The 13,533-nt window shown below is 38.0% G+C and overlaps 3 protein-coding genes across 4 annotated transcripts in view; 1 reads left to right on the top strand and 2 right to left on the bottom strand.

Annotated features, from left to right (window-relative positions):
• The window catches only part of EMB1135 (RING/FYVE/PHD zinc finger superfamily protein), a 33,614-nt gene extending 30,509 nt beyond the window's left edge, over positions 1-3,105 (bottom strand). Inside the window, exons 1-2 of one of the 2 annotated variants that reach the window (XM_023677101.2) lie at positions 2,415-3,105; positions 73-138 (exon numbers count right to left, since the gene is read on the bottom strand). In XM_023677101.2, the coding sequence (XP_023532869.2) occupies positions 73-138; positions 2,415-2,885 (537 nt within the window). In that variant the 5' untranslated portion in view covers positions 2,886-3,105. The remainder of the gene's footprint in view (positions 1-72; positions 139-2,414) is intronic. The other variant, XM_087123953.1, reaches the window with a different exon arrangement.
• Positions 3,106-4,933: 1,828 nt separating this feature from the next.
• On the top strand, positions 4,934-10,526 carry RGLG4 (Ca(2)-dependent phospholipid-binding protein (Copine) family). The gene is made up of 12 exons (XM_023677509.2): positions 4,934-5,094; positions 5,189-5,524; positions 7,321-7,405; positions 7,508-7,648; positions 7,739-7,852; positions 7,929-8,026; positions 8,102-8,181; positions 9,225-9,330; positions 9,417-9,544; positions 9,686-9,812; positions 9,964-10,020; positions 10,112-10,526. The coding sequence occupies exons 1-12, from the start codon at positions 5,080-5,082 to the stop codon at positions 10,196-10,198; spliced, it is 1,374 nt and encodes a 457-aa protein (XP_023533277.2). The 5' UTR covers positions 4,934-5,079; the 3' UTR covers positions 10,199-10,526.
• Positions 10,527-10,563: 37 nt separating this feature from the next.
• Positions 10,564-12,472, bottom strand: LOC111795217 (centrosomal protein). The gene is made up of 3 exons (XM_023677510.2): positions 12,329-12,472; positions 11,949-12,215; positions 10,564-10,899 (listed from the first exon to the last, which is right to left on the bottom strand). Exons 2-3 carry the CDS (start codon positions 12,147-12,149, stop codon positions 10,696-10,698), a joined length of 405 nt encoding a protein of 134 aa, XP_023533278.2. The 5' UTR covers positions 12,150-12,215; positions 12,329-12,472; the 3' UTR covers positions 10,564-10,695.
• Positions 12,473-13,533: the final 1,061 nt, after the last annotated feature.

Here is a 13,533-nt window from a genome sequence, read left to right on the forward strand (position 1 = left end):
TAATTGAAAACAAGGACTACAGTCCATACCAAATCTTCCGTAGTGAAATTACAAGAGTTTATTATTACTCACATATTCTGTAAATGTTTCTCCTACGATACCACCTTCATCTTCTTCTCTTTCCACTTCAATGGCTACCTGACACATTTCATCTCATAAAGATGTTGTAAACTAGATTTGAAAATAAAAAATAAATAAATAAGAGTCATCTAATTAAGATTTCGGGACCCATTTGATCATGTCCGGTCAGTTTGGAGATGGCCATCAATAATAAAGGCAAGACACAAAGGCACAGCAAACTTGCTACAATTTATACCAGTGTTTTCTCAAAGCACACAGAACATATACAACCACAAGCTAACAAATAAAATTAAAATCAGCATGAAGCCTGAAACATGAAACAGAAAATAATAGATAAACCATCAAAGACATACAAATTTCAAATATGATGTCTTTCAACAACAAAAGAGCGCACAAAATCATAAAAATAAACTACAAATTCACATGGATAAAATTTATAACTTATCATCACCAAATAGGCCCCCCATCCTCATTTTCTCCTTCACTAAATATATAGCCCTTTGTATCTTCCTCTTTGACCTCATTTCTATACATCTTTACATCTATGACCTATGTGAGAGGAGATTTGAGTGCGAAGGAAACATATTTTGATGAAATAATAAAAGTTGTTAAAAGGGGAGGAAATCCAAAACTTTTAATTTAACTTAACACTTGTTCATTAGTAAAAAACTTAAGCAATAAGTGGATGCACAAAGAGGTAAGTCACCTCACCAGTGTCTAAGCACATGCCTTGTAAGGCTTTTTTACACAGTATTACCCCCCTGAAAAAAAAAGATTAAGCATATAGAGAAAGAATATAAAAATAAGTAAATGATATACACCCCCCTATTTACATTATTGGTCTCAATCAACCATATAAAATATAATCACAAGCTAATATATACTGTTACATGCTCCTTCTCTCCGTTGACATTTGCATGTGACCTGTTAGAGACAATGCATATTTGTAACCAGGGTATGAGGCAATTATTTGCGATCTACATTCTCACATCTCAAGACATATACGTAGGCACACAAAGACTTTGTTCCACCATCGGAAACAAAAGTACTAATTTCTTCCAACACTACCCACTCAATAACACTGTGAAGTCAGATAGGGCATGCACCTACCTAGCACGTGGCCAAAGAAGGAGCAGATAACTCTTGGGCCTAAACTCTTCTCCATTCCTTGGTAGTAAAAATTAGATTAAAACACTAGTTTGGTCCTTGTACTTTGGGTTTCATTTCATTTCAATCCATATACTTTCAAATGTCCAATTTAGTCCACATACTTCCAATAAAACTTAAAATCGGTCCTTGTGTTAGTATATTGGTAACTTTTCTTTTTAAAAAACTAGTCCATAGTCCATATTAGCTCTCTCTACAAATTTTGAAAATATATTCATATCGTATTTTTTTTGTTTTGCTGGAAATTAATGTTATTATTGCCTAATTTGTTAAAAATTAACATCAAAACAATAGCAGGGAGCACTTTCAAGATTTATTAGAAGTACAGTGACTAAATTTGAACATTTAGAAGTACAAGAACTAAAATGGAAACCCAAGGTACAGGAACCAAAATGAAAATAGAATTTTAACCTAAAAATTATACATTGCCACTGTCAATGCTAATGCCAATACCAATGCAATCAAATGTCAACCAACCCTATTCCCATCAACATTACTTTGGGAAGAGTAAAAGAGCTCCTCAGAAAATCTAACTTAAGGTGCCATGAATCACTTTTTCCTCATGAGATGGTGCCATGAATCACTATCACTCCAGGAGAGACAGAACTGAGATCATTTAAGGCCATTTTGATAACAACTAATTTACTTCCACACAGGCAAGAGTGGAGCGTTAGTTTAACTCACTCATGTAACGAGTATGAATCGACCTTTTATAAATATGATAGATGTTTTTTACACTGAAAAAGAAGATTCTTCTTGCTAATCGTAGGCTATGGAAGCCTGGCTCACGAATCCATAAATGATGGCCGAAAGAGTGACAAGAGAAATTGTTAGCAGCGGTACATGAAATTAAACAACGAAACATTATTCGAAAGTGTATGGTGATTCAAAGGTTTTTTTTTTTTTTTTTTTTTTGGCATGAATTACTGATGACTTAGAAGTTAGTTTCTGTCCAACTTTAGGGATTCGCCAGAGAACATATGCAAGATGGTAACCAGCACGTAATGCGCAGTGATAACAAAGTATTTGAATTCTAAGCCTCTTATCCAGCTTTGTATGACTTCCAAGCAAAAGAAATGGATAGTTGCAGAATTCCAGCTAACAACCGAGCAAAAATCACCATAATCATCCAAAACACAACAATAGAAGAGTAGAGAAATTGAAACCTCGTTGACTTCCTCGGGAGGAGGCAGCCGGGAGGGAAAGAACTGATGGAGCTTGGACACATCGACAGCGAGGTCAACCGCGCACTGAGGACAAACGAACCTAGTTAAACCATGAGGAACATTAAGAAGCGCCTTACAATTAGCGCAGGGGAGTTGCATCTTGGTAGGATCAATGCCATGAGCAGGGACATGGTGTATCAACGGAGGAGGAGGCGGAGGAGGAGGAGCCAGCGACGGTGGCGGCGGCGGAGGAGGCGGAGTAGGAAGAGGAAGAGACTTGGAGTAGGCCCTAACTATGAGCTCAGGAGGCAACATCTGAGGCAATTGACAAGATGGACAGAAGAACTCGGTGTGGCCAGACGCCACCACCAACACATCGCGACAACCGGCGCAACGGACCTGAACTCCGGAGCCGTATAATGCCGAGGGCTGCGGCGGAGCCAACGACGGAGGCACCGGCGATTGAGTCATGTTATATCATAGAATGATGATTGGAGTAGAAGGGAAGTGGTGCAAGAAATGGTGAGCTGGTCGTCTCTTTGTAATGGAAGGATTGAGCAGAGAGAATTAGAGCGCGAAGTTGGTTTGTTTGACGTTTGGGTGTTGGCGGGGAGTAGCCTGGGGTTTGGTTTTGGACGATCCTCGCCTTTCTGCTCTTCTGCGTCCAGAAATTGGACCTTTTTCTCTCTCTTCTTCTTCTTCTTCTTTTTCCTTTTTTCTTTTTTTTTTTTTTTTTTTTTACTTTTCTTCTGACGTCTGTGATTATTACCGCGTGAATTACTGTGTGGCGCTTTGGGCCTAAAGCCCATTGGGCCAGTATGTTGGAAGGGCAAAGAACGGCCATTGACAAGATGGGCCTACATTGTATTTTTGTCTGAACCCACTATTTTTTATTTACTTGTGATTTAATTATTTGTATCTCATCTTCCATAATATTTATATTTCAAAAACCCGCTCCTTGTTACAAATGGTATAAAAGTCAAATATTGGGTGGTGTATCAGCGTGGACGTTGGACTCTCAAAGGGGGTGAATTGTGAGATCCCACATCGGTTGTAGAGAATAATGAAACATTCTTTATAAGCGTGTGAAAATCTCTCACTGATAAATGCGTTTTGAAATCGTGAGGCTCATGACGATATGTAACGGATCAAAACAAACAATATTTATGAGCGGTATGTTGAACACAACTCTCCATGGAAAACACTTGCACACTTTATTAAGACCACTAGAAACTACTCTCTTCGATGATGAATGGGATTTCTTAGGATGATGAACGAGTATGATGGAGGGATGGAGGGTATTTAGTCCATCTATTCTTAAAATTTCTTCACCTTTATTCTAAAATACCTAAATCATTTTCGTAAATTTATTTCTAAAATTCCTCAATCATTTTCCTAAATTTATTTATAAAATCTAAATCATAAATATAATTACTCATACAATGGTTGGGCTTAACCGCTATTGGGCTAGTGGTGACATTTTAACACGGTGGGTTTATGTTGTTACATTCATCTTTGTTGGTCTTGGAAAGCTGATTGTTGCAACGATGTAGAACGTCATCCGAAAGCGAAAAAATTCATACGTAGTGGTCCAAAACAGACAATATCTGCTAATGGTGGATTTGAGTTGCTACACTCATTTTCATCGGTTATGTTGATTGTTGCAATGGTGTAGAAGGACATCCAAAAACGAATAATTTCATACGTAACGACCCAAAACAAATAATATCTAATAGCAATAGATTTAGATTGTTACATTCATCTTCATTGGTCGTGAAAAGTTGATTATTACAACGGTATACAAGGTCATCTAATAGCAAAGAATTTCCTCCCTCTCACCATAACCTTCACCCATATTTCACTCTTCGTCATCACAAATCGTACCTCACTCTCCTCGATCATTAAATGCATCGACGACGGGAATCCTTTCTGATATGGAAATCAACCCAAGGGAAAGTATGGAACGGATTACCTTGATGATCAAGATCAAGAGTAAAAATAACTCGTTTCTAAACTCGTGATTCGAATCACTCCACAAGAGGTTTGATCAATACCATTTGAATAACTTTAACATGCAAGTTATAAACACAAAAATATAAATTATATTCTTAATTTCAAAATCTAATGTCTAATCAAATAAAAAAAGACTTTCCTCTTGGTCGTGGTTCATATCACTTTCTTCTCTGAGGCAGTCTCAACATGGTAGCGAATGCAGTAGGTCTCATAAGAAAATGAAGAGTATTCAAATTAATATTTAATATATTAAATATGGAAATAAAAATATATTGAATTTAAAACGTTTAAATTAATATTAAATAAATAATAATAAAAAAAAAGATTGAAACTAATATATATTTATTTAAAAAAAGAATTATTTGTATAATTAAAGTAAGATATTTAGGAGCATTAACTCATGTATACGAAACCGCTACAAATATAGTATGTGTGGGCCAGGGACCAATAATGAGGGGCGCGAGCCGAAGCTAATTACCCTATTATTACTACATGGTTTAAACCATCGTATACGCGCCACCGGCTTCCCCGGTAAGAAATATCCGCTCCATTCCCCTCACCGCAGAGAATCCAATTCCTTCCTTGCTTTCCTCTCGGTTTCCCACAGAATCCCATCCCTTACCCTTTTCCAACACCAATCCACTTCTAAAGCATGCCGCTAACAGCAGTAAACCATATTTATACTCATTTTCCCCTAATTTTCTTATTTCTTTTTTTATAATTATTAATATAATATAATAATTTTCCTCCCCCAATTTCAGTGGTTCAGCAATATGGGCAGTTTGGTCAGCTCCTCTTCCAAACGGAGCGGTGGCGGAGAAAAGCCTGCCAAAGCGGCTTCAGAACCGTCGTTCGGCGGCCGCGGCGGCGGTGGTGGTGGCGAGAAGCCTGGCAAGACGGCTGTTGAACCGTCGGTTAAGAGTACTGTCAGAAGAAGCATCGGCGAAAAGCCTGGCAAAATGGCTGCAGAACCGTCGGTTAAAAATATGGGCGGCGGCGGCGGCGGCCGTGGAAAGGGCTCGAGGTTGTCTGAGAAGAAGGCTTCTTTCCGGCAGAAATATGGTTTCATAGCAGATAATTTCTCTTCCATTGACCAGGTTTCTCTCTCATCCCTTTTTTTCACCCTTTTTTACCCCTAAGAAATGAGACCGTAAAGAAAAGTTACCGTCTTTAACCGTAGGTAATTATTTTTCTATTGATCACTATTATTATTTTTTTAATCAATTTGACAAAAAAAAAAAAAAAAAAAAACTCTTATTTTGTGCATTATTATAAAATGTAACGCTAAATTTTTATTACAAAAAAAACTTATTAATACATTTAATTTTTTTAAAGTTAAAATTATCGTCTATCATAAATTATTTTTAAACATTTTAATATTATTTTGAAAAATTAAATGTGTTACCAACTTGTACGCTAATAATTATTCATTCCTATATTTATATAATAGTTATTAAAGACTTTTAAAATTTGAATATTTACCCAACCACTATTGTTAAAGAAATTGACTGGAGGGTAAAAATGTAATTTCACTAAAAAGCAAGCTATTCAAAGCTATATTTTGAATAGAAAAACAATTAAAATATGGAATAAAACGTCGACGTATCCTAATGTAATTTTTTATTTATTTATCCAAATAAACATTTTTATATTTTGATAATAATTTTGAAACATTTATTAAAAAGATCATAAATGTTTAATATTGAGTATTTAAAAAAATAATAATAATAATGGAAATGATTTAGTTGGTGGGTATCGTTTTAAGTGACATTAATTATTATTTGGGACAGTTGGTGGGCCACAAAACGAGTGCACGGAGGTCATGTCTTTAAATTGACATAGGTTATTTCCATGAAATTTCCCACCACTTTTAATAAATTAAATTAAATTTATTTTCTCCTTCCATTTCACAATTACTTTTTAATTAATTTTTTATTTTCTTACTAACTTCTAGTAAAGCCTTATAAATGGTAGTACGAACAATTTTTTTAATTAAATATGGCGAATTAATTTAAAGTGACAGATTCAAACGTCTAGTCGAGTATGATTAATTATTAGTATACTTTCATTCGAAGTGTGAGATTCGAATTTCTGACTGAGTATGATTAATTATGATCATGATCGCATTTGATGGGAGAGATTCGAGCATCTAATCGAGTATGAAGTACAACTATGCTCACATTTGAGTTAGAAGATTCGAACATTTGATCGAGTATGGTCTATTTCTACTATGATCTCATTCAAGATGAGAGATTCGAATTTTGATATCGAGTATGGCTGGTTGTCACTGTTGGATGATGAAAGTCCCACGTCGTTTAATTTAGGGAATGATCATGGGTTTATAATCAAGGAATACTCTCTCGGTAGGAGGCCTTTTGGGGAAGCCCAAGGCAAAGTTATGAGAGCGTATGCTTAAAGTAGACAATATCATACTATTATTGGGAGTCGGGTTCGTCTAACATGGTATCAGAGTCATGGCCTAAACTTAGTCGTGTCAATAGACTGGTAAATCTTCAAATGTCGAACAAAGGAATCAAGCCTCCTCGAAGGCATAGTCAAAAAAGACTAAGACTTCAAAGGAGTCGAGGATCGAATGAAAGTGGTATGAGACTTTTTAGGGAAGCCCAAAGCAATATGTACTCAAAGTGTACAATATCATATCATTGTGAGAGTCGTTCATCCAACCATCACTATGTTCACTACTTTTAACTGTTATGTTTGTTAATAATATCTTGTCTTCTCCTCTAATGTGTAGTGTAGTAATCTAAAAGGTTTAGGCCATGAGTTTGGTCGAATACCTTCTTGAAAGTTCGAGAAGATTTGAATAATGCAATGCAACTAAGTTTCCATTTGCCTGTTTCGATGAATGCATTTCAATTCTTGGATCCAACAGGTTACAGAAGCCTTGAGAAAAGAAGGATTAGAATCGTCAAACCTCATAGTCGGAATTGATTTCACCAAAAGCAACGAGTGGACAGGTTAGTCGAATCACTCGAACTGTAAATCTAAATTCAAACTTCTCGTTCTTCGTAATCGATTGATACTGAAAAATTCGGCCGTCGCTTGTAACTGGCGCGCAGGTAAAGTCTCGTTCAATAATCGGAGCCTACACTCGGTCTCTGATTCTCCTAATCCCTATGAGAAGGCTCTATCGATCATCGGGAGAACTCTGGCTCCTTTCGACGACGACGGCCTGATTCCTTGCTTCGGTTTCGGCGACGGTATGATCCACCGCGGCTTTCCGTCTATTTAGTTCCTCTTCGCATTATTTCTTCGCCGATTCATCGCCTTCTTGTCCATGTATCTTACAGCGACGACACACGATCAAGAGGTGTTCAGTTTTCACAACGATAATTCCCCGTGCCATGGATTTGAAGAAGTTCTGGACTGCTACAAAAGGATAATTCCGAACGTGCAACTTTCAGGTTAGTTCATGATTGTATAGATGAATTTTATCAATACTTTTGTTCATCGTGGTCGCTTCATGAATGTGATTTACAGGGCCAACATCTTACGCCTCCGTGGTTGAAGCAGCAATGAACATTGTGGAGAAGAGCAATGGCCAATTTCACATTCTTCTCATCGTTGCAGATGGACAGGTTGATTTTTCATACTTCTCTGCTTTTAATCTGTTTCTTTCACGGCAAAGTAAACGAATTCATTTTGTTGCAAAGGTTACTCGAGGCTCGAGTGTTGGCGATGGAGAGTTGAGTGTTCAAGAGGAGAAAACAATCAAAGCAATTGTAGATGCAAGGTAATGAAAGGGGGAAAACAAGTAAGCTTAGATTTAATGTATGGAGGTAGGTATGAACAGCTTAAGTGGGGAAAACAATGATTAGAGAACTAATAACGATTAAAAATGCTAATTAACTAATAGTTTAACATCCTTGCAAGTGAACTAGTGGATGAACAGTAGTATGCTTGAAACGTAGTTCTTGGAAGCATAGAGTAGACATGTCTTTAGTCATAAGAACTTTGTCTAACTTATAGGGTTACTTCGAGTGTGTATTACACCTTTACCAATGTGAGTAATTTCTAATACTTCTCCATTGCCCAGATACATTTGTTCATTCCCGTTATATTTATGAGTTGAAAACATCGTACCGAGATTGTTTACACCATGGGCCGTAGCTCCAGAGTCGGCATATAGAATGGAGTCATTCCTTGTAATAGCCCAAACCCACCGCTAGCCTCACGGTTTTAAAACACATCTGTTAGGGAGAGGTATTATAAAGAATGTTTCATTCCTCTCTCCAATCGATGTGAGTGTCTCGAAATCCACCCTCATTCGGGGCACACCGTCCTTGCTGGCACACCGCTTGGTGCCTAGCTCTGATACCATTTGTAACAGCTCAAGCCCACCGTTAGTAGATATTGTTCCCTTTGGCCCGTTACGTATCCCCGTCAGCCTCACGGTTACAAAACGCGTATGTTAGGGAGAGGTTTTCACACCCTTTTAAATAATGTTTTGTTGAGGTTTTCACACCCTTTTAAATAATGTTTTGTTTCTCTCTCCAACCGATGTGGGATCTTAAATTCCTATCTTCTAACGCCAAATAAGTGAGAGCTTTTTGGATTACATCATGTTGATAAGTGTGATGAAATCTATTCCAACATTTCAGAGCAGTGTGACTAGCTTTACCACAAATTTGGTATGGACTAAACTTACTTTGATAAGTTGCTTTTTGCAGCGTTTCTTAAGACGATTGACTTCGACTTGGCTAAAATCACCTTTCTCGTGACTAAAAATATCTCCCTCTTGTAGATTTTGAGCTTTTGTTTTGTTATTTCATTCAGTGCATATCCTCTTTCGATTATTCTTGTTGGAGTCGGAGACGGGCCTTGGGACGACATGAAGAAGTTCGACGACAAGATTCCAGCACGAGATTTTGATAATTTTCAGGTTTAATAACAATCAGTTCAGTCAACTTCCATAGTGAAAATCAGCTATCATTGTCTCTGATCTTGCATTTTCCTAACTATGGGCAGTTCGTTAACTTCACCGAGATCATGTCCCGAAACATTGCGACGCCTGAAAAAGAAGCAGCTTTTGCTCTAGCTGCACTGATGGAGGTTCCTTTACAATATAAAGCCGTCAAAGAAATGGATCTTCTAGGGTAGGGCACACTCTTTATTACCCCTTTCATTACTTGGAAGTTTTCAATTCAACTGTTCCTCTTGAGATGCTCTTGAGGTTGGTTGGAATGGAATGGCTTATTATTGACGGCTAACTCTGCTTGTTTTGATGTGGAACCAAGACACGTGACAGGAAAAGCGAAATTAGTTCATCCACGACCCCCACCGACACGTTATACTCGTCCTGCACAACTTACTCCCAAACCCAGCAACACCGTCTCAGCTTCTGCATCAGATGACCGGAGCCAGGTATACTAGTGTGGAACTTCACTTATGGAACATTGCTTTTGCTTGCTTATTGGCCCTGTATAATTTAAGGCTTTCACTCATAATACTCGTTCTTCCAAATTGTAGATGGATTAAGTATAGAATAATAACATTCTTTCCAACTCATATGCAGGTCTGCCCCATTTGCTTGACCGAGGGAAAGGATTTGGCCTTTGGATGCGGCCACATGGTAGAGAGATTTAACCATCTAATATCTATTGAAAGTTTCTGATTCATCGGTCTTTCATTCAAACACATATACTAACATTCCAACATTGCAGACCTGTAGAGACTGTGGATCAAGATTATCCAATTGCCATATATGTCGCCAGCCTATCAGAAATCGCATAAGGCTGTACACCGGGTGATCGAGGACTGCACCAAAGGCAACATGAGATACGATGTGCTTGAGGTCAACAACAACAGATGGATATGACATCCAGGAACAAGGATTACGACGCGATTAGGAATGTATGTTACGGATAGCTCGAAAATCGTCTAATCTTTAGTCTAGGAATGTTCTACTTTCGGGTGTTGTAAGAATGTGGATGGGGCACTCCGATGAACAAACAATGTGCCCTTATGCATATGAGATATAAACAAGATTTCATATGCATAATTTTGCATGTAAGATCTGGACCGAATGTGAAGTTTAGTGATCATTAGTCAAATTTTATAAAGTTGCCATTAGCTTGACAGAGCTTGTCAATGAGTATGAGGACTAACTCCATAGTAACATAAAGCATTTGAATTAAACAAGGCTTCCGGATACAAAGTTCATAAGGTTTAAGAGCCTGTCCTGTAAGCATAAACAAATCCTAAAACAGTAAGATTGCATTACAAAATCTAACCCACACGTACCCGTTTATTTATTTTCCTTCTTGACCTGTTGGTTCTTGTCGGCGACCTCGTTGCTTTGGTTTGGGGGGATTGGTTGGATTCTCACATATGGCTTCCTTGTCAATGTCTCTCCCCTCAAAGCAGCAACATAGCGATCGTTTGTGTCCTCTTTCCTCTGCAACTCGCCTAGATATTCTGCCAGTCTCTCTCGATTCACTCTCCCCATCATCTGGATTTCAATATCAAGTAACAAAACCACAAACATTGAGAAGCAAAATACCTGATGAACACAATTGTAACATGTAAGATTAAACTTACGATTGCAGACAAATTGTAACGGGGCTCCCAAGCCCCCTATTAGCAGATATTGTCCTCTTTGGACTTTCCCTTTCGGGCTTCCTAAAACGCGTCTGCTAGGAGGTTTACCCACTCTTATAAAGAATGTTTCGTTCTCCTGCCCAACCGATGTGAGATCTCACAGAAATTTAATACATACAAGTTCCGACAGCACCACGAATTCAAAATATTTAACTCCGTTTGATAACCATTCGGTTCGTTGTTTTAGACTACCTCCACCTATGGATTCCTTGTTTTGTCATCCAAGTTTTGAATTCCAAAAAGGGAGTTCTAGGAATTTGGCTATGAATTCGGATAAAACTCATGGTAGGGAATTGATTTGATGAGAAACAAGTTGAATTTCCCAAATTCAGAAACAAAAAATGGTTATCAACAGGTTATAGTTTTACAAGTGCAGCAATGATCAAAGTCTCAAAAGATGGAAGCAGTTAACGAAAATATAGTACGAAAATAGGTGTTGAAACACATGAAAGCAAAGCAACAGCCAGCAAATTCGATGCAGCTCCAATGACAAGGTGCAGAAGAGAATAACTGGTCTGAAGAAAGAAACTGAATGCTGTGTTCTTCGTATACTGAATGAGGCAGCATTTCAAATGACAAAATAGAATGCGGCATTTCGAATTGTTAACACCGACACCATGGAAATTAGAGGTCTGATCAAGGAAAACAGATTCAAACATAGCAGGCAACTCAAGAACAAAATTGAAAAAGAAATCTTAGGGTTTCAATCGAATAATCAGGTAAGTCCATGGAATAAATAGATAATAATCATCACAGTAGAGCAACAAGTCGGATTTTACGCGATCGCCGAGTCGCGAAATGTCCAACGGACATAAATTTATCAATAAAATAAACTCAATCAGAGATATGTGGATCAAAATTGCGATGATAATAGGGTTTTGGAGAGAGAAAGGAACATACGAGAGATTCAGGTCTAGCATTCTGGCGGAGGCGGGCTTCGAGTTGCTCGTTGCGGGAATTGGTGGCCTGCATGACGCAGTAGCCAATAACGCCGGGAACGACGCCGCAGACGGTGGCGAAGGCCAAGAAGAAAGGCTTTGAATCTCTGGTTTTCCTCACTATCCATCTCCATGACTCGCTCTTCTCCCACAGAAACGACATTCTTCGCCCTCGTTTGTGAGAAATTTAATCCCACAGTTCGAATTCAGCTTTGTTTTGGCCTTAGATCTATAATTTCATAGAACAAAACAATCAACAAAAGAAAAAAAGAAGACAATTTCAAGACAAAACTGTACGAAAAATGAAAAACAATGCCATTGGATTTCGGAGTTACTACGGACCTGCGAATTGATGAGTATACCAAATTTGTGAACAAACCCTAAGCTTGAGATTGTATCATTAACAAAATCTAAATTAATTTAAACCCTAAAGTTGTTATTTCTATTGACCTCATATGCTTGATCTTTGAAAGAAGTTTTAGTCCACTTTGACTTTGTTTCTATGGTTTTTATAACGATACCATCATCCGTACATGGATGCCTTACTTTTACATGTTAAAGTAGTAGGACATGACTTGAGTATTTGAAAATATTCAGTAAGTAACCCCACCGTGATAGTCGGGAAATACAATCACGTACAATCATGGTAAAACCTGTATTTTCATACACTCGGATTGCGAATTATTGACTCCCAACAGGGAGACCTCAGTCTAGCCAGAATTATAATTAGGACATGTCGACGATTTGTCTAAATTTGTAAATGACAGACGATTATACCAAGGGCAATTGTGTGTATGAACTATTGAAGAGTAAGAGACTGAGATACTAATAGATGCTCACAACTTTCCGTTCTCCGTGCATCTAGATAGACAATGAATTTTATCATAGGCCTATGGTGGATAATTGGACTCAATTATACATAAGAGAGATCGTTAGACTATATGGACCACCTGTGTCGATTGTGTCAAACCGAGACCCATGTTTTACGTCGCCCTTCTAGCACAACCTCCAAAAGGTATTGGGTGCTCGCCTCGACTTCAATACTGCATTCCACCCACATACAAAATGGTTAAACTGAACGTTCAAATCAAATATTGGAAGACGTATTATATGCCTACATGTTGAATTTTGTGAGCAACTGGGATTCGTAGTTACACCTCGTGGAGCTTGCCTACAACAACAACTTCCAAGCAGCTATTAGTATGACATTATTTGAAGACATATATAAAAAGCAGTGCAAGTTCCTAATGTAGTGGAACAAGAACTGTTAGGACTAGAGTTGGTCCAAGTTACCAACGAAATCGTCTAAAAGATCCGAGCGAAAATGAGCATAACTCAAAATTGGCAGAAGAGTTATACTGATGTGAGATATAGAAACTTGGTGTTCGGGGTAGGCGACAAGGTGATTTTCGTGTATGGTAAGTCGAGGCCAAGTTTCATTGGACCCTTCAACATTCTGGATCGAATTGAACAAGTGTATAACATATTCCACGTGTCCATGCTCCGCAAGTACTTGACCGACTCGACCCACATGATAGATTACAAAC

The sequence above is a fragment of the Cucurbita pepo genome, chromosome 5, assembly GCF_057944985.1.
Source record: "Cucurbita pepo subsp. pepo isolate OVF chromosome 5, ASM5794498v1, whole genome shotgun sequence".
Lineage (NCBI taxonomy): Eukaryota > Viridiplantae > Streptophyta > Magnoliopsida > Cucurbitales > Cucurbitaceae > Cucurbita > Cucurbita pepo.